The sequence below is a fragment of the Anopheles gambiae genome, chromosome 3 (genome assembly GCF_943734735.2).
Source record: "Anopheles gambiae chromosome 3, idAnoGambNW_F1_1, whole genome shotgun sequence".
NCBI lineage: Eukaryota > Metazoa > Arthropoda > Insecta > Diptera > Culicidae > Anopheles > Anopheles gambiae.
In genome coordinates, this window is record NC_064602.1 from 76493021 (window position 1) to 76520854 (window position 27834).

The window sequence follows — 27834 nt, forward strand, 5'->3', positions numbered from 1 at the left end:
TAACATCCTGACAGTGAATTACCGGAAAAGAGTGTGTATTTCTAACGTTTCTTTTTTGTAATTGAGTTAGAAGGTACAGTGCGTTGATACTAGTTTTGGAAAATTATTTTAACTAGAGTAAAGTAATTTTAGAAAAGTTGCACAATTTTATAAAATTATATATAAAAAGTTTTCTAAGCAAAAAGTATTAAAAAAGCTCGTTCAGCTACCAGGTGAAAGATGGAAATGGAGTGAACTTGAACTAAAATCCTCTGACCACGCCTACTTCGTACGAGTGCGCGGAACAAAAGCTTTGCGCAACACTACGGGGTTTTGTCGTGTTCTGTTACCACTGGAATATAAACTGTAAAAGAGAGATTCAAATTAGTTCTGTATTTACCGAGGATGGGAAACAATATGAAAAAGAGCTTTCTTTAGTGCTAGGAATATTAACTACGACACTGTAACCTAACATTCTTGTTTTGTTCTCTTAGTATGTTCTTTGTTGGATTTTTATTTGAGTATTTCAAAATAAAATAATCATTTCAGTTGTCTTGGAGCATGTTGTCATGAAAAAAATAACTAAATTTAAAAACACAATTTTTCTAACAGTAAAATGAATATCCTTTTTAAATACGTTTACTCATTCGTCTTATCTTGTATTGAATCATGTGTTTATTCTCTTCCTTCACAATAAAGATGTCCACAAAACGTTGCCCAATGTTTTGATTAGCAGCATGTAAATGTTCGATATCTTCATCGTACTCCCGTGCCTACCGTACACCGTGCGCTAGACAGAGACGTTCGTGGCGTTTGCTCCGTTCGTCCAATCGCAACGCCCCGTTGCGTGCCGCATGCGCTACGAAAAAATGGTTCCAACCCAACGTGTCCAGCCAATGCGCACCCAGTCTCCCAAAGCGGCACCGCAGCATCTGCGTCGACAAGGCGCAGCTTCAGTTCACTGCAAGTATCTGCCGCGACAGGACGTGGCCGAATCGTTGCGCTCTCGTCCGTGCGTGTGTGTCGGTCGTGTGTCGTGCGTGTCGTGTGATTCTGCGAGTGATTTTGTCCCGTTGGCATTAGTTCACAGTGCCACTCCGTGTGGTGTGTATCCCGTTGAAGAAAAATACGTGTAAATCTAAGGTGGTGAAGTGTTTTAGTGAGGAAAACAGAACGTCCAGTCCGGGGGCAAAACAAATGGTGAAGTGGAGTACCGTTCTTGTGTGGCAAAACTAGTTTCAAAGCTCCGAAAAAAGTTTGCAAAAAAAAGAGTCACCAGAACGGTTCGGTGTCATCTGTTTTCCCGTGACGTATCAACTGCACGTGATAAACATCCGAAATTCAAAAGTGTCGTGTTCGAGTGGTTGCTGAGCAAATCATCACACAAGCCGTGTCTTCTAACCAATGATTAAAATTGTGTGTGTGTGAACGTGTATCGTGAACATTACAGTACTTCGGTGTAATAAATGTCTCGTGATAATTGTGCCCCTTTACCGAAGCGCACCGAAACCGTATGATGGATAATCCGAGCTATGGATCCGCTCACATGTCCTCGCCAGCGCTGGTAGTTTTCTCGCAAGCAACGAATGGATTAAGTGACGCCCTGCGCATACAACGACCCTTTCACTCCCAAGTATGTTCTTGGGTGCTGTTGGTACCCTTATTGTCCTTTTATGTGGTCTATTTATGTGAAAATGTTACTTAAAATACGCAAATGGTTTCATTTATACATTGTTACAAAAGCGTGCACCACACTCATAAGGACAATTAACAAATTCGGCAAGGCGACAAGCAAAGTTTCAATTATTAAAATGGATTTTCTTCTCATGGCTTTTCTTTATTTTCGGAAAACCCAAAATTTCGCAAAATTACCGCAAAAACTTGACCAAATTACCCAAAGCTTACCCAAAACCAATTAACGATTTGTAATGTGGCAATAATAATTAGTATTGGATATACTAATCATGATATTTTATTGGAGTGTTGAGGTTCTAACACAAATTAAAATTGAAAATCAGCATTACATTATTCAAATAAGCTTAAAATTAGATTTTTTGTTTCATTTACGTCTCGTAAACTGCCTAAAATAAGCAGTTATCATGTAAATAAAACCAGTCAAAAACGTTTAGACAAACGCAAGAAGGTCACGTTTAAAATTAAATCAACAAGCTTATAGAAGACATTTAAAAGCTCCAACAATTAGATGAAACAAACAAACAACTTTTCTTAATACAGTTAAAATAGTACAAATCTTTTATCTTAGATTTATGTTGTTTTTTTTTTCATTTATCAATGTCATGTTTCCGTCTGTTTTGGTGTATTCATCCTTCATTTTTTTATTTTTTGGTTAGGTCGATAAATTAACCTAAATATTGAGTCATTTAAACTGTTTATGGAAAATGTATAGTTTTCGTTACTTAAGTCCTGAATTAATATTACAATATTAATAGAATTGAAATTGAATTTAAATTTTCTACGCGACCTTTTCTCCGGTAATCTCACACAAACCACGATGACAAAACTTAAAAATTATTAAGAAATACATGTAAACAGTATAATTAGACCAAACTACAATACCAGTAGAGCAAAAACACTGTATGAAAACAATAGCTATTGCAAAGATTATTGGCACATTTTATGTACATTCAAAGCTCGAATGTCATGAGTAACGTGCTGACATATTTAATAAACTCTGAACCCTTTTTTCCAAAATATCCCTTCTACAAACATCACTTTGAAATTTTATTCTTATTCCATAATATCCGTGATGTATTTATGAAACCATCCGGGCTATAAACAATCCTCTCCACTTCTAACCCGTATTTGTTCGTTTTTTCCCCCGATTCTTGCCCCCGAATCAACGCAGCTGCCCGACGCCAAGGACCTGCACCATCTTTCACTGATGAGCGGCTACGGGGCGCACCTTCTGCACGGCTTCCAGCCCCACTTTCTGCACCCGCTCAATCCGGCCGTCTCGACCGCGAGTGGCACCAGCCCGTTCAGCGGTGGCGGTGCGTTCGTGAAACCGTTCCCGTCCAACCTGCCCCTCCCGTCGGCGTTTGCGCCCCCGAAATGCCTGGGGTTCGGCATCGATCAAGTAAGTGTCCGTAGTGCCGCAGCAATGCCGTCGGTGTCGCCGGGCGCGGGAACTCGCGCCCAATCCGGCCACACAGACCCGCCACTAAATGATCATAGAACATTTTCTCCAAGGGTTTACTGTTCGGTTCGTCCGGCTCGGGTTCCGAATCCTTCCGGACGGACTCGTCCAGCCCGGCCTGTACGTCACTGTCGCCGCCCGCCAAGGATGAATCGCTCGAGGGCCAAACCAGCGAGGACGGTGACCGCGAGCGGGACCGCATCTGCACCCCGGAACGGAGCCCGGAAACGCCCGGATTTCGACGTAAGTATTCCACTCTCTCCGTTCTTTAGCCAGCCCACCACCGGGACGTGTCTCACACGAATCGGAACCAGTCAGGGCAGGATCAAAGCCCTTCTGAGGTGAAAATTAGTTTTTATTATCATCACCGAAGCGTGCCGACATTCAACCGGACTCGGTTAGCACATTTCCTACTGCTCCAGACGCTTCGAAGCGTACGCTTCGCCGTACCACACGCACATAAACATGTCGGAAGTGTAACACGATCGGTTTTACTGCGTCCTCCCTTTTTTCCCGTGCGTCCTAAATTTTGACCGCCAAAGGAGCGGGAGCGGCTGGTGTAAAGACATTTTTCAAACTCAAATTACAAGCCGCACTTAACAGCGCTTTTAAAACTGTTTTTGGGATTGTTTATGGGATGAGGCGTTGCGTCAGGAAGGAACAGGCTTTAACACTTTCTTTGTAACCATTAAGCACAGCTCAACACTTTCTGTGGTGATGATGGAAATTGTTGCGGATGAATCAATTTCTAATGTTCAACATTCATTATTGTAACAATTTGCATAGTTAGTTAAACATAATTCAAAGATACATGTTCTTTTCAACCCCGAAACCATCCGAAGACAACATTCTGTTCTCAGTTTTACACCTTTTCCTCCCAACCACCGATTAGCGGAACATGTCAACGCTATCGTTGTTCTAATACGCACTAATTGGCCATGATTTGTTACCCAACCCGACGACCCTTCGGTGACCCTTGTGCTGTCCTCGACCCGAGCCACTTAACTTCGACATCGTGCCGTGTTTGTTTTGGATACTTTGCCATGGAAAACAATACCTCATAATAACCTTTTCATCGTTACACCCGGCGCAATCCGATACGCAGACTAACACCCACCCCGGCGTTAGCATGAAGGCGAGCTATGAGAGAGGAAATTTTCCAAGGAATTTTCACTTCCCACCCTACGCATCCTCTGCCCTGCCCTGCATAATCTGGAATTGTTTAACGTGATCTTTCCATCTTCTCCTTCACTTGCGTGTACATAATTAAGCCGAGCGTAGCCGTAAACGACACACCCGACACAGATCGGCTGGCTGTGTCCCGTGCGATCGGCTGTGATGAGCCAGCTATTTTTGGCCCAGCTCGGAGCAGAAAGCTGGTTATGGTAATCAAAACACACAACACGAGTGGACCGTCGTACACTTGAAGGTTGGCACAACTTCATCGTGTAAACAAGGCTCCCGAAAACCAAGGAGCTCCTTGGTACGAAGAAAGCAAAACCATCAAGCAAAGGGGAAAATGCCGTCCGCTCGCGTGCTTCGCATTTCCAAACCTTTCCGGGAGCACAATATGGTACCATTTGTCTTTAAAAACACGCGTAACAATTAAATAATCGGCGAGTGATCTATTTGTGGGTTGGCGTTTTTATGGCCCTTTTTCCCTGAACCCGCTGGCCTCCAGGGCGTGTGTTTGTGTGTGTACCCTTTGAGCACTAACACGGTCTTGCACTAGCCTAGTTGAGTTATGTGTTACACACCGGGTGATGTTAAGATGGCGATGGTGAAAATTCGTACGAACCACTTGGAACTGTTTAACCACACACTCTGTCTTGCCTTGTGGTTCCCCGAAGATGGACGGGTTGCAGGCTCGGGTCTGCCGTCTTCCGGTCCCGCGGGCGAGCGGGAGGAGAGCGGGCGTTGCGGACACAACTTCTTCACCGCAAACCACAAATCGTCCGGGTGACCATAAATTTTCCAAACAAATTCCGGGATAGTTGAGCGAATGTTTTCTGCTTTCCCCGGTTTTCGGGGCTCCTTCCCCCGGTGGAGGGGGTTAAATCTTAAAAATCCATTAGGTGAGTTATGTTAATCCAAACAGCTATTTTTCAGGCCACTTTAAGACACGAGACGCGCGACGAAATTGGGTTCCATTGTGTTGAGCTAAGGGTGTTGGGCAGGATGTTTGTGGCGTATAGTACGATGAGCAGCTTCGTTTTTGATGGACACTGTTGTACAGCTGGGAAAAGACTTAAACTTTTCGAGAACATTAATTACTTAAAGGGTTTTTTTTCGATTGCTGTCATGGTTTACAAGAATTTGATTTAAAAATGATAACTGTTAGTTGATTTTTTTTAAACTCTCATTTTTTACATATTCCTGGAATCTTTTTATCCAGATTCAAGATATTTGCATAACCTTTTGTACAACATTATGGATACTATATACATTTATTGTGCTTCACAAAGTTGATAATGCATTGATAAATCTATTTTATTAGACTTGTAATTGCTTCATGTTGGAGTGCACAGTTGACGTATTTAAATAACGTGCCGGCTCTTACAAGGCTTATCGGTTGGATTCTCATCCGTACCGACATCTTGTAGCAAATAGTTGATTAACAAACAGAATGCTAATCTTAATACTTGATGCAAAAGTTTTAAATGAATTTTGCAAGTGTATCAATCATGACAACAAACGACTGACTATATTTCACTCAACATCACAATCACTGCACGCAACTTCACTCATAGTGTTTGTGATTTTGAGAGAATCACTTGAGAATAATGATAGTAGGTTTAATTTAATAGCCGTGTGTAATAATCGTGTGAACGCTCTAAAACTTCTTATCGTCATTTTTTATCAAGAACGAGTTGTCTTCCTGTGATAAAGACATTCATAAGTCAGTGTTCGATTTTGGGTGTAGACAGTTAATATTTCGAATATGAATTCAAATAAGAAAACACATATGAATTAGAAGGAACTAAACCATAAGATATAGACAAAACTACTTGACTAATTTGGGCTGCATAAAGTGAACTGCTTGAACTACACGAATGAACTTTGTAATGAATTTTGTAATGAACTATGGGACAAACGAATACATAGTTGCAAACAGCCTGGCGATTAAAGTGCACTCTTCTTATCAAATTTATACTAAGCTAATATCACAATCCAGCACTTTAGTGAATATATTTCACATTCAGAAACCCTGTGCCAAACAACGGACTATATGGTTCTTTTTATTGCTCTTTTGATTGGTTGCAAAAAAATGTATGATTACTGATCCATACTGACTGTGTAGCATTTTACTTTGACTAAAATTAAACCAAATCACCAGTTTATGCTTCACCCGTTACATGTAGCAAACCGATAAATTCCTACATATCACGACGAAATGCCAATAAATTGGTTTTTGGCTTTGTGCGCTCAATCCAAAACACTCCCCCCGCTAAAACCGACTTTGTAAAGCAGACAATTTGCTAACACTGCTTCACCGTAACCGCCTCATCGGCTACCAAATTATCCACAACACTGTTCCCAAACCGAACCGACCGAGCTTCAGAATTCAATCGTCACCTCTCTAGTCACTGTCTAACCCCCGTCCACTGCGACAATAAAATGCTAACTTCAACAAACAGCACTGCCACTTCAGTAAGAGTGCCACCCTCGCTCTCGTACACCCCAGAAAAATAAACACCACGCAAGGGAGAGTTCCACTTTCTGCCCGCAACCACATCCGACGGGATCGCAAATATCAATCGAATTTACGCTTCACTCACTCACCGTTTGCCTTCGAAGCTCCGGCAACTTACCACCGCGTGCAAGGAATTTTGGCAAATTGGTGTGAAAATCAGTGTCCCATCCGTTCACATCCCTACTACTCCCGTGGAATTGTATCTCAGTGTGTGTGTGAGGAAATTTGACAAAATTACAAATTCATCCCACTCCCAACAGTCAACGTGCCCAGGCAAAGTGGTTGCTTACACCCTTGCCCTTGCCAGGGAACTTCCCGTAACGAGATTACATTGCCTCGTTTGCCGAAACCACCTGCACCTCCCAGCACGGGAGTCCGCAAACCCGGCTCGAAATTAGATCGCAGAAGTGCAGAACTGTGCGCGCTACGGAAAGTACATTTCCTCCAGCGCAACCGCGCGCTCGCTCGCGCTCGATTTCCTGCAATCAAACACATTTTGCGCGTCCACGTCACGTCGCGCGATGGAACCTATGTGGACCGGCTGATGGAGCAAAAGAACGCCTCGGTAACAGACAACCGGTTCCGGACGGCAACTGGCAGTTGTACGAGGCAGGCTCGGTTAGAGCGTTTTGCGAGCTTCTCCCGCAGTGAAGCGATTCGATCACACTTACGCCACGCCGTTATCTCTACGGGTGATTATGATACGATTATGATAGCAATAAATCGGACTCCCGGTACCCATCAAAACTCCGAGGTACGCCGAGTTGAGACATATTATCGTGCACCGGTAATTTGCCTAAGGGAAGCCACGATGCGAAAAACAGTTGACGTGGCACAGAATCTTGCTGCAGTGGTGTCGCCATGGGAATGGCCAGTCCCCCGAGTGAGTGGTTCAGGCTGCTGCACCCAGCTCTCGGTGCCAGCTGTAATTGGTACTTGTTTTAATGGTAACAAATTAATTGCTGATTAAATTAGAAATTATTTCCCAACCTTTTCCCCACCGGGTTGGCCTTGCAAGGAAGGACAGATTGATGCACGCATCGGAATGGATTGTCCCATTTAGGGCCTTTCGGCATCGTTAGTTCTGGTATGCTGGCTTCTAAATACGTGCGTTATGATGCGCACGCTGTAATGAGACGTGAAATCGTATGACCATACTGCATGAGCTGGTGCGCATTATTTTTCTAATTTAATTTATCCCAACGCAACCGTTTGTTCTGACCTTTGGTATTGTTTGGTATGCATGCAGGAAAACATTGATGAGATACGTCAACCCGCCAGCCAAGCTTATTAAAATAAGCAATCAGTTTTCTTTTACAAACAATCGTGTGTTTCTCGGAGCTCAATCACACAAAAACATTGCGGCACGGGTTTTGTTCCCAAAAGCAATCGTTTGGAAAACAAAAGATCACAGAAGAAAATGAGACAAACCCCAGCCGGAATAAACACTTACCGGTCGCTGGAAAACAAAGTGCATTTTCCTTTGTGTAACCTAAACACAATCACTTACCCGCTGGACGCAAAGATGCTCGGGCATGTAAACATGTAAACACGTTTAGCTACCGGGGCCAAAGAGCTCGGTAGCGCCATATGGTTGCAGCTGGAAAACTCTTCCCCGGAACGATACACGACAGTAAACGGTGTAAACACTTTTTCGAATCCGTACATCGGACGGAGATTGTAAGTGTTGCTACGGCGCGCGTTAGTCTATGAAACGGTGTACTATGATAAACTTACTTGCAGCACTGTACGCAATTGGGCTTTGTGAGAGTGCTTATTACACTTAAAATAGAAATGGGAAGGACGGAGCGCTGATCTGGCGCGTCTTACCAAATGGATTGTGTTTCGGCAGGTTCATAAACCTTGCCGTTCTTTCGCTAAAGAAGTTCATTTTCGGTGCAGCGACGGCTTGATCGCGACGTCTGACAGCGATAAAACCCTCCATGTGGAGTTAGCAAATTTTTATTAGTTGTTGAGAGAAGAGCTAATTGAAAAGATGAATTACAATTATTACCCACTTTCACACGGCAGAAAACTCTGCAGCAGAATATATTTGCTTTTTCTTTCCGTCTTAAGGACTTATTCATGCAGTTCTAATGGAATACGAACATTTCATCTTGTTAATTTTGAACAATTTGAGAGCATGGGAAAGTTTGTCCAGTTGACTGCAAATTGTTTAGTTGAGTGCAAAACTTCCAAATTTGAGCATCTTCCTCTCAAACGCGGCTAAGAGGGTTTCTTCAGATTTGAAAAGTGTGCATGTCTCAGTATATGAGTACCGGTACTATATAGGTACTATATAGTCCCAGCTTCGTCCGTCGCGACAAGTTCTTAGAGGTGAACTGATTTTTCAGGATGTAGAATGACCGATTGGCTGCCAGCATTCTTGAGCGCAACTCAGCTTCCATACTATTGTCTTTGCTGACCTTTAACCCCAGATAGGTGAATTCTGGGACAAATTTAAGAGTGCGTTCACCTATCTGTACGTCACGCTTCGTAGGTTCTGATTATTTATTGGTAGGTCCGCTGATGTTGCCACCATCAGTTTGGTCTTTGCCTCGTTTATCTGCAATCCGAATTTATCTGCTACATAGGAGAACCGCAGACCAATGATGTCTATATCATTAGCGTATGCCAGGATCTGGGTTGACTTATAGAAGATGGTTCCCGTAGTCTCTACCCTCGAACCGCGGATGGCTCTCTCTAGCGCCAAGTTAAATAGAAGATAGGCAAGCCCGTCCCCTGGCGCAGACCCTTGGTGGTAGCAAAAAGTCCTGCGAGTTTTAAATCCACCCTCACCTGGCAAGTGACGTTGATCATAGTAATTCTAACTAACCTTATCAGTTTGGCCTGGACATCTGCGGATGTCACAGACAAAAAATGTGTATTACATGCCAAAGTAAAGTGTATTGCTATTTAATCAGCAATAACCAGAAAGCCAGTTCCTACTACAAACCAACGAAGAGATTTGAACTCATGGAAAGTAGAATTCTGAACTAAGAACTTGAACTGCGTCAAGAGGATAGTTTTTAATTCATAAGAATTCAATTTGAACTATAGTCAGACTAATGATCATTAACAGTCTATTCCTGTTTTGAAATAGTCATTTTACCATTAAGATGAAATTCGCTACATTTGCCTCAAGGCAATAATTTTCGTTTCGCAGACACATACGTTTGAAACGATTGTAGCATTATAAAACGGTTAAGTTGGTAAGTTCTTGTGTAGCTCTTTGTTTCGTGCACTATCATATATAGACTCAAGATAACAAAGCGCATTGTGAACGACAAACCATTCCAAGAGCTCTCATTGTCAGTCCACATCTTACAGTACGCTACCTACAATGCAACCATCCGCCGAGTGCGATAGCAAATAGAGCATCCTTTTCAACACTTCCATCCACTATTGCGAATGCCCTTCAGCGTCTAATGTGCTGTTTGAATTGCTCTTGCTTTATATGTTTTTATCTAGCACCTTTAAACATCTGTGCCTTCCGCTCGTCATCCTGTGCTTTTGCGAAACGCATCAAACCAACCTATCATCATTATGCTGCTAAATTTCCTTTCCACCTCGCTGCCTGCGCCGCATTGCTGTCCCTCCGGCTAAGCAAAGACTCTCGTGTGCCATACCGAAACCATCCAACTTTCAAGAGCCCTTGAATCATAATTCACTTCAACAAGAGCCTGCCGCAATGACTTTGGGAAGAGATGCACACACACACAAGCTGGCCCCGAAAGTGGCCTCGTAAAATCAAAGTCAATTTCCAAATAGCCTTAACCGCTCCTCGGCAAACCGACACGGGGCGGTCCTCGTGCACCGCTTGGAACCGGGGCAACCGAATGGCGTTACTGCTGCAGCGAACGCTGCCAACTCTTGAAAGTCATCGTTATTTATTGAAAGCTGTAACCTCAAACGGAATCGGGCATGCCGTGCCACGGGGGATAATGAGTGTCGGCACGGCCTCATCCTGTGCCGTAGCGAATCCAGTGCACATACACAGAGAGCAAACAGCAACAAAAACATCGGCAACAACAGCAAAGAAAGAAAAAAAACCTCATTCCAACCCAAAAGGACGAAACAATTCAAAGTGACATGATGCTCAATTCATTTGTTTGATCCTGCTACCGTTCGGGGTACCGTGGTTGGTTGGTTTGCCTGGGCCCGTGTCGTGTGCTCCCTCTTCAGAAGAATGGATGAAACGAAACTGTGCCCGGGCTGTGCCGCTCTCGTCCCCTGCCCAGCCTCGATTGCTCTTTTCGCTCGCTTTTAGGAAGGTGGGAACCGTTTGGCCGGCTTGTGGGACCCGGCCCCGGTCCGATTCAAATGTATCGAGTGAGTTTTAACAATGTCCTAATTGACAAATTACAAGGGGTTGACACCGTTTGTTCGAATCGCAGCAAACGGCACGGTCCGGGGGTTTCCCCGCTTTCTCCCTGTTTTCCCCCTTGCCACACAAACAGCCACCACACACAATGAAGCGAATGCGCGCGTTTCCCCCGGGCTGCCAACGCGGGCCAGTCAGTACTTCACTTTTATGCGGTTTTCCAATTTCAATTAGCACATAACGTCGCATCATAAATAATAAAAATGCGCTCTTTTTGATGCTGCAAGCGGCGGCGCATCGTCGGGCGGCCTTTGTTGGTTGTTATTGGAGTGTTTCGTTGCGTAAGGCGGGGAATAAATTGTTACTCTTCGCACGCGTGATTGTGTGTGTGCGCGTTGCATCCCAAAACGGTGAAGCGTAACGGGGTTGACTTTTATTTACCGTTACCGTGGCAGTGAGATGGTAATATTCATTTACAGGGGATTGTAATATTTCGTTTAAAGATCATCCATTCTATGGATTTGATTAATGCATTCTCGCTCGCGTAGTGTTTTCGCTGCAGTTACCGACACGCCGTCTGTCCGGGCTCGAACGCTGACTCTAAAATCACTGTCCAATACACACACACCAACTGATCAAAGCACCCAAAAGCGCCCAGCCAGGAAGTGCGGTACAGGTCCGAACCACGGCCTAATGGAAAGCCACACTGGATACTTTTTAATATTTTTATTTACTTTTACGATACCGGAATATGGTTTCCTTTTACAGACCCTTTTACCGGCTTGCCGCGTCCATCCAGCAGGCCGGCGGCAGATCTTCTGACCGGCAGCGACGTTTTATGATAAGCCTTGATGATGCGCGCGATGATGCACCGGCACCCGGTTTCTATTGCCCGACCGTTCACTTGGCACACAAAGGCTCATACAATGTTGCTGTCCCGGCCTGCCGTTATTATGATCGAAGGTTAAGCTTTTTCTTGGGGCTTTAACAACAAATGCACACACTCGCACACACACGCCCGCTGAGCAGTAAAAAGCACAAAATGAACTTTTATTCCCATGTCCCATGACAGTGGGGCAGCATTCTGCGCGTGGGTGAAAGTCGAAAGGGTGGTTTATTATCTTATTCAGCACAATGTATGCACTTCATTACGCCGTGCCGATGGGGACTTTCTTTGCGGCTTTTGAAGCGAAATTACATTCATTTAGCCCATTAACGACACGCCAACAGTCCATTGGTGGGAATTAGCGGCAGAATTTGCGCACGTACGAAAAAGGTTAGATTTATGGACTGGAATATAAATATATGATTTATCGCTGTTTGATATTCTGGCCGAGCTGCAGTGTTCAAGAATGTATGGTTAATAATATGCTACGAGTAATGCCGTGTTTATGTTGCTTAATCGGATTATTTTTAACTTTAGAAGACAACAATTTAAGGAGAGGCGAAGAAACATGAGCTCATCATAGGATGTAATGTAAATGCTTTAAACAACTAAGGCAAAGAGACAAATGAAAATGAACATTTTTTTTCATTTCGCGCATGTATCATGCGCAACAACTGTCATGTCATGGCCGACCAATAATCGGCTTCAATATTCATCAGAAATTTTCAATATAGCTTAGAACAATGCCTTAAAAAAGATAAAATGAACGAAATTGCTTAAAAATATTGTTGATATTTATAAATCCTTTGGTACTAATAGGCATATTGGCAAGGTTTTTGGTGCTTGAACTTTTTGATGCAGCTTTAAATATACTTGGACCTTACGTTTTTATCTATTGTTGAGAATTGGGTAAGAGATATTACTGAAAGATAGTAAACAAAACCAATTTATGATTTTGTGCCTCAATCTGTATGTTGACAGCTCGGATGCTCCAATATTAAGATCACATTGATACTTGTAATTCTAATTGCGTTTTGTGTCACAAATCCTACCAAGTTTGCTTAACCAAGTACCAAGTACTATAAGTACCACTTCTTCAGCTTAAAATACGATTAATTTATTCAATAATTGAAGATCTTCTCCCATTCCGGGAGGCTTCATAAGCCTCCAAATACAAAAGTGATCGCAACTGATTCGGTGCTACTATGCGCCAAGCGGCTCCGCCACCAGCATCCGATTATGATGTCTCTCCCAAGAAGGCCTCGAGAAATTAATCCTTCGACGCCGAAAAACCGTTCAAAAGATGAAAGCGACAAGACCCAATCAAGGCCCCCTCGAATAAAAAAAGCCCTCATCCCACGGGGTGAGAGATCTTCCCACCCGGGTGATTAAACGTTCTGGGGCGATGATGGGGAGCTTTGTGCAAAGAAGAAAGAAAAGGAGACGAGAGGCAGCAAAATCCTTCAGTAGTTAATCTCCGAATGACAGCCAGCGGACAGCCACAGTGTGTAATCGGTGTGTATCGGTGTGTTTTCGGCGTGTGACGCAGAGAAACCTAACCGACTCCCTCCTACCCCGGGACCAAACCAGCTAGATTGTGAACGTTTCGCTCGCTGGTTTCTTCTTTTTATTTTGCGCAAAAACCCAACAGCAAGAGCGTTCTCGGGCCGCCGCTGATTAAAATCTTCAAATTTAATCAACTTCAACCGTCTATCCGTCCGGCCCGGCGGCTTTTCAGCCAAGTGTGAAGTGCGGTTTCCCAGTCAATCCGATCTGCCAGCCTGCCATAAATGGGGTGTATATGCATCCGTGCGTGTGTGTCTCTCTCTCTCTCTGGATACTTCACACTTTGCCACATTTTTTAAAACGCATCGAAAAGCAAAGGCAAAACAATTTTCGATGCCTTGCATCAACCGCCAATTATACAGTGTTGACTTTCAATGTTGACCCATGCAAAGATGGGTGTTTCTTTTTTGTTTTGGTTTTAATCCTTTTAGCAACTGCAGCAACAACCCCTCGTTTGGAGCAAATCGGGACATCACGTCACTAACTAAATTATGCGCTCCAGTTGCGCCAGTTTTGGTATTTAACGGTGGATGACTGTGAACAATCTAGCCCTATATATCCCTAGGTACTCCGACATCTGCCCCGAATAATTAGGACGACACTCGGCCTACCCATCCCGAGTCACCCTATTTGTCGCCCGTGTCACCTCTCGCCCCTCGGTGGAAGCTTCCTTCTCTTGCCCCACGCACAACTGCAATGGTGCGCAATGGGTACCATTTGTGGCCATTTTTATAATCTTTTACAAAACCTTCAAAATTATTTTAATTTATCGAATCCATCAACCAGAACCACGCGTAAGCCCTAGCGAGCCACGGCGATAAGCAGCCCCAGGGGTGAGAAGGTGTGAACGCGATCCCGACGCAGGGAATGTGAAATCAGATCGCTTCCTTCTTTTTCGCTTCCCTTTGTAATGCTGCCAACACCCAACCCATACCGCCGGCGCCCGTTGACAGCTTCGCCCCACCGACACGTTAGCTTGGGCGATTTATTTGTCGGTAATCCTTAAAACCAACAAAACGGCTGCGGGAAAAGCGGGGAACGGACGAAGACAAGATAGCAATAAAAAAGTCAACAACGAGGACGCCTGTTTTTCCCCCTCCGATGGAAGCTGTTTCCTCTCTGTTCCCTTCTCTAACTCGACGTGCTTTGTGCAACAAAAAAAAACAAGGTTCCGCAAATAAAAGGACTTTCAGGGACGAGCGCGCGCGCGAGAGCGGCTGAAAGGAAGGACGAGACTTCTCAACTTTTCAATAGCCGAGGAGCTCATACAAAGAGCGACCGGATAAAGGAAGGCAGTCCCGGCAAAGTGGCAAATCTGGAGGACTGTCATGATTGTGTGTTCGCTGTCTTTTTTTTTTTTTTGGTCTTCCTTCTTTGCCTTCCTTTGCTACCTTTTCTGTGCGTATTTATTCTTGCGAGGAAGTTCCACTTTGCTCCTGTCGGCACAAGCGCTCTCTGACAGGACAAGGAGAACAAAATAGAACATACCGACCAAACCAAAGGCATAACATAAAAGCGAAACCAGAGGTGCCCATCATTTGTCGTGCGTAAGCAGCGGGTCGCTACTGAAAGAGGGCGAAACACACACACATACACACACACAGCCGTAATGGGATAAGCAGGGCCAGTATCGTTTTTGGACAGTGAACACTTTCCGCCCGTTTGTCCTCCGCCCTCTACGCCCCGAGAAACCGATCCGACACATCTGGGCCGCAACAAAACAATTTGTAATATTTTAGAAAAATAATATAATCTGGTATTTATCATTGACTACGACGGCGAAGATCCGAAGGGTGGTGCAGTACCGCTGCAGCCATAGTTCCGGGGACGGTGTTGGCTTTTCATCACCCCTGCGGCAGGGGTAATTTCCCCATCCACCAACCGAACAGTTCGTTTGGACCGGGGGTTTTGCGGGATAAGCAGTTGTTAAGCCGGTAGGTGTGGCGCCTTTACCACACACTTATTGATGGCAAAGGGACCCAGTACTGCACGCCGCCTAGTGCTAGCACTTGCGTAAAGCATTTCCCGGCTGGGTTTGGGTGGGTCGAGAATGGGATGATTAAAACAGTATCAATCGGCATGTTAAACGGGTAGTTAAAGTAAATGGTTTCAGTGTAATCCGTCCGTACCGAATAACACATGCTAGCGCGGGTACATGCATCATGAAGGCCGGAAATCATTAGGGAGTGATTGGTAGATCGATATCGAATGTGATTCCATTTTTTTTATAAATTGTTTCTAATTGTAAGAAGTTTCCCTAGTGTATAAAGGTAACAACATTTATTTGTTTAGAAGCTTTAATTGACTAACTATATTATTCAATGAAAGATTATGCCTTAAACAATTTTAACTTATTTTAAATCAAAGAATGATCTTAGAACTTTATTGTGATATTGAAACAAGCAAGCCTAGTTTACAGATAAGGCTTCTCCAAAACAATCTCATCAATTTTTGTAGAATTGTACTTCAACTTAATCCCTTTCAAATCCTCCGTACCAAAACTGCCTCTTACATCGAATATGAATTTGTACACTAATTGCCACCGATTCCGGGTCGATTTCAGTGCAGGCTCAAGCTGTACAGCCAAGTGTAGCGCAAAAAGCTACTACGGCCTCTCGACCCCCAAAACATTTTAGTGCGCTGGCATTGAAAAACTGCACCTGCCCCCCAAGCACCGGAAAAATGATCGATTATGTCTGCGAAATCGGCCCCCACGCCCGTCCCCCAACGTCCAAGGCGCGCGCGCGCGATTAGCGCCCGTCAATGGATAATTTAGCAAACGCATAAAGGTCGGTGATTGCGGCCAGACACAGCCTGTTCTAGTGTCGAGTTGCAGTTGCACCTACACCATATGCACCGACAGCTCGCTAATCGGATGCTGCCTTCTGCTACTGATCCACTGGCACCTTCCTCCTGCACCGAGGCTTGTTGATGCTGATGATAATGATGACGATGATGACGTAGACGACGACAGTGTTGGCAGCAAAACCGAGCAGCGTCGCCCGCCGTACGTACAGCACAACGTCACGCGGCACCAAACCGTGAGATGCATTTGAATTGAATGCAATTTTTGTGTCGACTGCATCGTCACGCGTTCTACCGGAAGGGAAGAGGAGGGGGGAGCACTGCTGAAGCGCATCTCCGAATATGGTTAGACAGTGTCATGCAGCGGACATTTGCAACGGGGGCTGCAGTTGTTTATGAACCAGCGGAACGCGTATAAATGGCTTCTAAATGCTAATCTAACGCTCCCTGTGTTCTACACCCCCGGGAAGGTTGAAGTCGATTGGCGAAAGTCTCCTTTTAAGTGGCTAAGAAGGTTTGTTGCCATCCAGCTAATCAATTGTACAGTTTCTCGGACGTTAAATGTGCATCGTGAAGTATCGCACATGGATGCTTGTCCTCTCACTTTTAATTTAACATCTCAAAAGCCAAACATTTACAATAAATCTCATAAGACACTGTTCGGGTACTGCTGTAGGTTCTTCTTGTTAGGACGATTGCAAAACTCATCACCTAACTAATGACACAAAAACGAATCGTTTTGAAATTCTCCATCAGGATGGCAGGAGTACACTGGCAGAAGCAGTCCGCAGTAAAGCTGACAGCTATGATCGATGGCCAGAACCTTTGAATGTCATCATCAGTTGATGCGTTTTGCGAACATCCGCCAACATTTCCCGAACACGGTCATCCAGTTCGCTCATCCTCTCTCTCCATCTCTCTCCCTTGGGTCACAACAATGAGTAATTTCCGTCGGGCTTCGGTTTGGCCACAACTGGTGTCACCACCTTCTGGGCATTTTCCCCCTCTCGGAGGCAACACGGGAGCAAACGAGTTAAACCTAACATTGATCTAAACCTCTTTTACTGCCGTCCCATTGTCCGCCGTTGTCCGGAAAAACCGTTCGCTCATAACCCCGCTACCACCACCTCAGGCAGATGGAAATCACGTACGGAAAAATTTTATAACAATTTAAAATTCGTCCATACGTGAACGAAATATTTTATCATTATTAGCGTTGTCCGTAGCGGTTTGCAATTTTTAGCGTGCGGGACGCGCCGTGCGACATTTCTATTAGCTAATTCGGCGACCAGAGTGTCCGGCGAGAAATGCTGTGATTGTGTTGGTAGGAGCAACCCCCAACAACTTCAACTCTTTTCCAACTGGGTGCTTTTTTTGTTGTTGTGTTGATGCGTTTCTTCTGACTGTTTCCTTTTGCACAATCGTTTGCAATCCGGGCCACACTCTCGGGCGTATGATTCATGCCGACGATGCTTTTTCCTCATATTTGGAGGTGCCTCGTTTCATCGTTATGCTGTCGGGTCGGTCAGGATGGCTGTCGACGGCAGTGGTGTTTTTCTTGCCCCATACAGCATGTACATTCGTTGTGGGCTGTGCTTTACGAGTGTGTGATGCTGTGCGGTGCTGTGCGGTGTGAACATAACTTCACCCGTCCCGCGGCATCATCATGATGCGGGCGACAAAAAGTGCAGCAGCAGTTATTGGAGCAGATAACACAGAGAACACGAAAAAAAGGGAAACTCAAACATACACTCACACACACACACACACACACACACACTGCATGCCACATTAGGTCTTTGCAGGGGAGCAGCAAAAGGGCAGAATTATTATTGAACGTGTACCGGGCACCAAAAACGAGCGACAGAGCGCGAAAACAACGCTGGACACAATGTGAAATGAAAATGTCACTACATAAGTGGAAACAAGTGTGGAACCTGATGGTGTCTGCCGGATGGTTGTTTAACGTGACGGGTGCGTACGGAGAAGTGGTGGCATTTTTTTACGTTGTAGTTCTATCTCTTCGCGCGTCCATGCCACGGCACCGAATACCACCGCTTGCGTGTCCTCGCGTTGACATTCCGCACGACGCTTGGAAGCAAAACAATCAACGGAATCGATTCGAAGTCACCTTCACGATCTCACTCACTCGTTCGGTTGGTTGGGCTCCCCGTTCCGATCCGAGTTGTTGCCTGTAGTGGCCGATTGTGCAACCGTAATTACAACCGTGATCGTGTGCTGCGCATGGTACAAGTTGGAAACGCATTACAGGGCCCGTTTTTGTTTCCAATATGATTCATTGCATTGATGAAGTTGTTAGCGTTCGGTCAGCATTCCACTGTGCACTCGGTGACACACAGGTAAGTGGTAGTAAGACCTCAAGCAAACAGTGTCAGTCGAGCGACCTAACGAAAGGAAACTGTCGAGTGAGTCGAGCTACTTGGAATCTATAGACACGCCGATGTGTTTCTTGTTATCTTGCAGATACTGAATTTATGCAGAGTCATTTTGATCGAAATTTTGCCAACTTCTTGTTGGTTGCTTGGCCTGAACATAAGCATATAAAATCTCTGGAATTCCGTAAATCTGAAGATATCCCATAAGAGTTGAATAATCTTAGGTCTAACATTTTACAATTCATTAAAGATCTGATACATAGGATATTAGGTCAGATCTTATAAAAGGTTCAAATGTTCCTTGAACATCATTGAATATACAACTAAAGTCAAACCAACCGAGCATCCAAAATCATTGTGATACTCTTGAGCGGCCTTTACTTAGAATATGAACTGCTTCGGCCAGAGCTGTGAGAACCTTTTACAAAGCACTTGATTTTAAACCTTAAACATCTAATTTTGTCGTCTTGGCTTAAGACCTCGTAGACGCACATCGGAGACTCACATCTTTATTCTTGCGTTGATTCTTGACAAAGCATTATAATAACGATGCTCAAAATAGCTTAGTCGTCTGACCAAAACATCCTTGCAAACACTGACTGACTCTTCTGTTCAATGAAAAAGGATAGCTGGAGAATATCAAAATTGTTGAAGATTGGCTTTCGACATGAAAACTAGTGAAGGATTTTCAGAATCCGTTACTTATTATCGTCATAAAAATCATAAAACCAGGAACAAACAAGATCTTCATTTACCAAATTCAAATCGTTTCATATGGTTTATGTTTCAGTTCGTACATCCTGACATTAACACATCAAAAATATTAGATTGAAATACAATTTTTGTAGCAAAGAATCGTATTACAAACAATGCGCACATCAAGTGCACATGCACAAGAAATTCCCAATGCTTTAGCATTTCCTAATTGTTACTCCAACAATTCAATTTGCTCAGATTGGATGCATCATTTCATTAGTTACACATTTCAGCTGATCCAACCTATCCTACTACAAAGAAAACCATCAAATCACATCTCATAAATATGTTGACGACAGTGTGCACGATCCGGAAATAAGAAAACCCGTTTCAATTAACCTACACCATCGATGCGAACCGCTTAATGCTCACTGACACGTCACGTCGGGTACCATTATATACGATACGCGCCTCAACTTCAATTCCAGCGCACTAAAACTAATTTAATAATGAAGAAATCATTTCCTCGCGCCACAAAAAGGCGCTCACTCCCCATCAAATGACCCCCGGGAAAGGACAGGGACGATCATTGCGCTAGAAGACGCATCGGCTCGAGCTTGCAAGCAGGGGTGATTTGTGATACAGTACTGGACGAATACAGTTGTGCTCGTTGCACTGTTTTGTGCAGTATCACTTTGTTGTCGCTTTCGCAACCCACACCAATAATCGATGGGGTTGATTTATTCGTACGCTGCTTAATTGGATCAGCAACCAAGTGCGGCCATCGAAAGGACACAACCGATTCTTGCCACTATCATTATTAGCTACGGTTCGAATGCGCGGACGACCATTCCAGCGGTAAGGATGAAGTTTTAACCTTTTTAAGATCCCCGTGACGACTGTCATCAACGAGCGACAACTGCTACACACAAAAAACCATCGCTGGACACTTGCACACTTGCGTGTGTGTGTATGTGTAGAGATTATATGACAATCGATCGAGTGCGCATTCGATCGATCGCAAAATCGAACGTCAAAGGCACACATTCGAGGACAGTTTAAATGGTAGCCCATTCTCCCAACCTAAACCCCGCCACCAAGAGTGAGTTAATTGAACGCAAGCAACCTTCCCGTTAAGGTTTTCCTCGAGCTGCAAGCGAGTGGTGCGCAATTTTGCCCCCTCAGAACAGTCCCCAAACTGATAAATTCCTTGTCCGATTCCTGAACGGCAGCGGCCTCTACACTACCTACCAGTCCTGTACTTTGGCTTTCCCAAAGGTGCCGTCGGGGTTCAACAAAAAATGCTCGCTTTTTTTGTTTGTTCACTCTCCTCCAAGCGCTTTTCCACACTATCATAATACGATAAATACGTAGCGTAAATAAATAAATTACTACCGGTAATAATCTGCGCTAATTTATTGGTGGCAATTATTCTTGACTTCACCGTGCGCCGTCGCCGGCCCGGAGCGCTTGTCATCGGTGCCATTAATTTAGAGCCTGCCTGCGCTCCCGTACCAGGCGACGCAGAATCGGGCCGCAGAAAATCGGTGCAGCACACAAAAGCTGCAAAGCTCTACCGCAAACAGTTAAAGTCGATTTATTAACATAAAGGGGAAAAAGCTGTACGTACGTGTGCTCTAATTACAAACGGAGCCCCGGGAGGAAATACACGGGGCTGTGCTGCACTCGATTCTGAGCTCCCTTTCTCGATGTCCAACTGCATGCTACTTGCGCTGAGGGCCGGCGTGTTACGACGCCTTACTAACACGGACGGTATGCCCCTTATGAGGTACACACGTCCTTCATCCTTCAGTCTGTACGGTTTGATCGGATAATTGACGGTGAACGGTATGGGTTGAGTTAGTGCTAGTGAGTTTGATTTAGTGACAGCTGTTACCACATACGACACCAGTGGTGATGGTGGTGGTCGTGGTTGTTGTTTGCGTCTGCTAGTTACAAGTCTCTATCGGAAGATTAGGATGTGTCGTTTTAGTTTGGGTTCTGTTTGGATGAAAATTTAGCTAAATTCCAAGAAACAGGCTGTCGCTTAGTCAACTAGTTATACTTTAAAGGGATAAGCTTTTTTCGTATAAACCTAAACTCAAACTATTTTAAGAGTTATTTCAATTTTTAATACCTTTCTCACTTGTTGTAATAATTCTCAACCAAACAAAGCCCCACAAAGATCATTAAAATCATTTTGCCATGTCATAATTCAAAGATATTACTGTTGCGTCCTCCGTTCGTCCAGCATATCGTATCATTTAACACGATATTTATTATCTCACATTTTTCACACCTCGTAAACAGTTGCTCCCAAACAGTTGCAAACTTCCTTCCCGAGGTAGATACAAAAAAAACCGCAATAATATTTCTATCCCACAAAAGCTACTAAAAAAAACAGCACCCCCTTCAACCCTTTAATATCTTCCGGCCTCAAAACGTTTGCTTCCGTTTGTGTTGTTGTGTGTGTGAAAACATTCAAGAAGCAGAAGATGTACGAGAATCAAGAAAAAAACAGGATCTCACCCCCTTCAACCCTTCGGACGGTGATGGGGGAAAGTGTCTGCTTTATTACTTTCACCCTGCTGGGCGGCCACCGTACACTTTCAACCCCATGGGCTAGTAGTAGTAGTAATCCTCGCACGCACAATTTCCCGCACCATCTTTAGCGGGATGTGCGGCTCAAGTGCCTGTTGGGTCGGTCATTTCGGGGTTCGGCCAATCGTGACGAACTGTGACCGACCCAGCACAACACGAAAAACTCACACTTCCAAACAACACTTCAAACTTTGGGACAAACTCGACGCAGCATAAAAAAAGGAGAAAATCCCATTTAACGCTTAACGCATCACTTTTATTCAATTTCTACACCCGCACCCGCACGCTGTTTGCACAAACTGCCAATACACCGCAGCTCACGGTGTTGTCCACTAAGGGCAAGTGGAAATTGCGGAAGTTGGACGTGATGCGCCAATGATCAGCATGATATCGTTTTTTTTTTTGCAGTGATGCTCTCAAAATCTTCAAAAAAGTATTGTATCTACTTACCCACAGCCCGAGGGGATGGTGTTAAGATACACGTTATAGAGGAGAGCAAAAAAGCGGAATCCTGCGCTTATTTCTTCACTAAATCCAAAAAGGCTATAGCGAGCAAGAAAAAAAAAGTGTCCCTAATCCGTAAAAAGACACCGCGTCTCAAGATGGTGCACTTTTGGCTTAACATCGGAGCGAACGCCTTGACGCTTGGTTTCAATTTTAATATCCTTTCGCGCGCGCCCCCAGGAAGAGGAGTGAAATTGGGTGACAGCATTTCACTGCGGCGACCGTGACGGACACTGTGGAGCGAGCCTTGGTTTTTTTCGTTGTTGTCGGGAAATGGAAATCAAAAGTGAAATTAATGCAAAAAAAATCCCAGGACATGTTTAAATTCAATCACAGCAAAGCATGAAGGGTGAAGAAGTCGTTGGCGACCGGAAGAAGCTAAAATGAACAATAAAGCGAGTTGAGACAGAATTTGATTAAGTGTACCGAAATTGAAACGCAAGGATTTTGTTGCCTTGCTTTAATGCCTTTGATCTTTTTATATTAAATCAATAAAAATGATCTACTTTGTATCAGTAGTTTGTAACACCACGGGTTGTGTAACATTTCCAAGCACCATATTGACAACGGACAACTGCCACATGCTCAATATTCAATCACTCTCGAACACTCCCAAATCACGGCCACTGTCCATTATTACAACTGACCATAGATTTCAATTAAAAGTTAATCATCTCTTTTTAATTTGCCCACTGTCCCGGGCCGCAGCATGCAATCCTTGCTTGTTTTTTTTGTGGCTCTTAACATGCCTACCGGGTGCCGGGGTGGATCAAAAAATCATAAACACTCACCAACAAAGGGGACATACAAAACGCGCGGACACAAATCGCACCCAATTTACTGCTGACCGACCGCAAACGCCGCTCACAGGAAGTAGCACAGGATAGGCGCGCGCGCTTTCCGGTTTCGGACTTCATCGTGGTACAGTGCCGCGTACAGTGCGTGGGACCCCCCTCGGGGTGACATGTTTTCTGTGGTCGATTTTTCCATTTCCTAAAAACCACCCTTTACCTATCCCCACGTGCTGTAATCGCAGTCGGGCGCAGTGTTTCTGTCACCGATGCTAATGAGAAATCCTTTTTCGGGCCGGAAACCACCCCTACGCACGGGTGCATGGCTGCTGGGTGCAGGAGTGCTAAATACTGTTGGAATGATACTGTCACTTGCGTATACCGTACACCCAACAAAAAAAATCCCTCCAATGTTGCAGTACTTCTCTGCAGGATTTCATTTATTCAAATTAAGGTGTCGTAAACTTACGGATTCTACCTTTTTCACACCACAATACCACAAATTACTAGTTTCGGTTACAACAAGTGTCTTCTTGTTGTCCATTCCACTTGAACCACTTGCAAGTGGACGCATTTCATAAAGGAAAAACCACTCGAACCACTTCACATTTGCTCATTCGCCTGTGTACAAAGTCACATGCAGGACACAGTTTTGGCAGACAACAAAAAAAGACTACCTTGTACTGGGTTGAGTTTTTGGGGACACACTAGCGCACCTGTCAGCTGTGTGGAGATAGAACACTTTACCAACACTTGCCTTCCTCAGTTCGGTAATCTAGCGTCGGAAAAACTATCATCCTACATCCCACAAGATGATACGTTCTAGTTCACTGCCAGTGATATCAACCCCGTACCGGATGGACATCATTCAAGGTACAGGGATATAGGGTAGGAAAAAACGGCATCATTTGCCTCCCGGCTATGCTGCCAGCTGTTGGGAAGATTTCCATTTTCTGCAACATTACACACCATTACAGCCTTACGGTCGTTTATGGATTTTAGAAGGGATGGAACTGTTCGAGCAAACTGGAATTGCAGTTGAAATTCCATTACGAATGCAGCAAAATTGTTACAGCAATGAGTAGGAGATTGCATTACACTATCATATTGCTGGCGTGATTGCAGTGCAGCGATACCGCATACGAATTCCAGTTTTGCTTTCGGGGATTACATTGGTTGGATGTTGTTAGGGCAAGGAAAGAGAAGTAATCGTTTAAATGAAGCATCGTTTAGATGTCAGTTGAGGAGACTTTCCACACTTTCTATAAATATATCTTAATCGATATAGAGTTTAAAATGTGACCATGAACAGGAAGCTAATGGAAAACGCTATTTCTTAAATTTTAACTCTGAAGAATCACCAAAATTCAGAGTATTCAGTGACCATCTTCATTATTGGGAAGTTTGTCAGCTCAAATTACAATATTGTTTACCAATTGATATAATGTACAACCAAAATGAAATATTTCCCAATGTTAGAAGCTTTAAGCTTCACATTTCACGCTTAAAACGTTCACATTCATTCAAATAACTCAATAAAAACCTAACCTTTACACTAACAATTTCTTTCCCATCATTCCATCTCTCATCCCCGACGCAGGAATCGGTCCACCGAAGAAACCGTTCGTCGGCACACCGCCACCGAACGCGTGCCCCATCTGCGGCATCCAGCTCTCACCAACTGACCTGGAGACCCACTTCTCGGCGGAACTGTCGCGGCTTACCAAGATGACGACGCACGCGGAGCGTCTCGAGCTGCGGCGTACGTTGAGCGTCGACCTGCACACGGTGCAAAACAATCTGCAGGGCCGAACGAGCCGCTGGGAGGTACGGCAAAGCAAATGTTGTTGCTACCTTTTTCTACCAATCTGATGGGATTTTAAATTGCATTTGCCCTTGATTTGATATGTTTTTTTTTTATTTACACCATTTCATTCCATTTCTCCGTTTTTTTTATTCCTCACTAGACGTTCAAAAATATTCGCAACAAGCGCCAGGATCGGCTACGGGGAAAGCTGCGGAAGCGAAAGTTTGACGGCGAGGATGGGTTCGGGCTGCAGCTGACAAACATCAACTGCCAATCGTGCCCGGTGTGCCACGGGCGCTTGCAGCGAACGCAGGAAGAGATTGCGCAGCACATTGAGGAATGCGTGCGAAAGGTTTGTGGCCCGATTTTGTTAATCTTAACCCTGTACAAAGTCCTTTGCCTGAAGAAGATTTCCTCTGTGCTTGCATCCTTCAATTTAATGCCCATTCCTAACCACGTCTCACCTAGACTTTTACTGCTCTCTACCCTATTCTCAAGCAACAGCATCAGCACCAGCATCAACAGTCGCAACAGCAGCAACAGCAACAACAGCAACAGCCACAGCAACAACAAACACCACCGTCCCTGCACACATCGCATCCCCTGCATCCACACCACCCTCACCATCATCATCTTCAGCAACAGCAGCAGCAGCAACAAACGTCGCAAGCTTCACAACCCGCCAATCAGCCGTCACCGCAGGACGAGGACGAAACGGTCGACGTGGAAAGCTACGGCGATGAGACGTCCAACGGTGCGATCAACATGTCGTCGAACGTGATTCATCACACCAGCGCCGCGGCCAGCATGCTCCATCATCCCGGAAACACGACCAGCATTAGTAACCACAACAACAACAACATTATCAAACCCGACACCCCGGCCATGACGAAGCTGGAGGAGAGTGCGATCAGCTCGCTCAGCTCGATCGTACCCCACTGGGACAGGAAGGCACGCCTGACGCTACCGCTTAACTGCAAACCGGGAGCAGGAGATGAGACACGCCCCTGGACGACGGTGGTAAAGCCCCGACTGCTGGGCTCGTTCGAGGGTGGTCCCGGGGCCATGTCGCAACCTCCCGGAGTGCCCAACACGGTAGCGGATCATTCGATCACACGCGTCACACCGACGAGCAGCGATCAGCGCATCGACGTGGACTACGACCAGGAGCACGACCACAGCCAGGACATGGTGACCGACAACGATGAGGAGGTGATCGTCGACAACACGGACGACGAGGATTGCATGAAGCGACCCCGGCCGGCCCCACACACCCAGCTCAATGGGCATGGACCGCCGGGAGTTAATGGACTCGGAGATAAGAACAGGTAAGTCGGCTGGAAATAACTCGGAAATTTCTTTCAATTAAAACCTCAAAACTTCTTGAATTCGACAACGTCCAGCACCGAGGAAGCAACGTCCTCCGTGGAGATCGATTCGGCCACCGATTCGATGGCATCGCGCACTGCCGGTACGACACCGAACTCGGACTCGTACGTCAGCACCTCGGAGTCGGCCGAACCGTCCTCGAAGGCGCAGGTCCTGGAAGAGCTTAAAGCCCGGATACGGGAACTGGAGGGTTCACCGCACTACAAGTGTTTCATATGTAAGGTTAGCTTGGCGCAACCGCTCTTTCAAACTGGCAGTGTCTTTTCTAACGAAACTTCTCCTTGTTTTGTTTTCTGTTTCTTTCTTCAGGAAAAATGTAAAACATTAATCATATCGAAAATCTGTGGCCACTATCTCTGTGAGGAGTGTTGGATAACGGAATCGGTAGGTGAAGCTCACAGTTCATCTTCTTTGATCCTTGCTTTAACTCCTTTTTTCGACCACCTTTTTATCTTCCGCTACAGGAATCGTCCAAATCTTGCCCCCGTTGCAAGATCATCACCGCGAATTCTGATTTTAGAAAAATTCATGCTTAAAAACTGCGCTAGTAGAACATTTTTCTTTTATTTATCTAGATAACACATGTTAGTGTATTTATTGACGCTATTATTATTATAATTATTATTATTATTATTATTCTTGTACATCGCGCAATCGAACTTCATGACATCGTCATGTCGGCTGTCCAGGCCAAATCCAGGTCCCAGGCGCCAGCCACTGGAATGCTATCACAATCGAACAAGCAAAGAACTAGACATGCTAGCGTAAACACACACACAGGACGTTCACAGGTCACTTCACTCCTTTGTAAAACCAAGACGGCGCCGAGTTGATAAGCAGTTGTTGTTAGAGAGCATCGCTCCGTTAAACACATTAACGTCCAACGCGAGTAAAGGAACATATTACGAAGCATGTGCAATAGATGTTGTCCCCAAGTCCCTGATAAAAAAATAAGAAAAGAAAACCCACAACGAAGCGTTCACCCTTTGCGCTCTGTACAATCTGTCCCGAGTCTCCCTCCCGAATGTGATGTCTTTTTCCCGAGGTGCGAGAATGAGCGGAAACGGCGATAAGATTCATCCGCGTTTGCCGTGGTATGAAATCGGTGCGAACTGTGCTTGCACGCAATATGTGTGTGCGTGTGTTTGTGTGTGTGTCGACGTTACTTCCTTTAACTCGAATCGTTGTTATAGAAAACAATAAAAAAATGAAACACCCTTATCTGCTTTTCCCATTAAA

General features: G+C 44.8%; 1 protein-coding gene across 5 annotated transcripts; it reads left to right on the forward strand.

Moving 5' to 3' along the window:
* The first annotated feature begins 744 nt into the window (after window positions 1-744).
* LOC3291265 (protein Teyrha-meyrha) lies at window positions 745-27834 on the forward strand. Of its 5 annotated transcripts, none has more exons than XM_061657813.1 (9): window positions 745-1612; window positions 2846-3076; window positions 3175-3379; window positions 25000-25226; window positions 25367-25558; window positions 25675-26534; window positions 26610-26817; window positions 26905-26979; window positions 27060-27834. In XM_061657813.1, exons 1-9 carry the CDS (start codon window positions 1493-1495, stop codon window positions 27129-27131), a joined length of 2190 nt encoding a protein of 729 aa, XP_061513797.1. In that variant the 5' UTR covers window positions 745-1492; the 3' UTR covers window positions 27132-27834. The 5 variants fall into 5 exon arrangements, 4 of the variants coding, with proteins under 4 accessions (XP_061513797.1, XP_061513799.1, XP_061513800.1 ...); XM_061657815.1 differs by having other exon boundaries at window positions 3190-3379; XM_061657816.1 differs by having other exon boundaries at window positions 746-1612; window positions 25705-26534.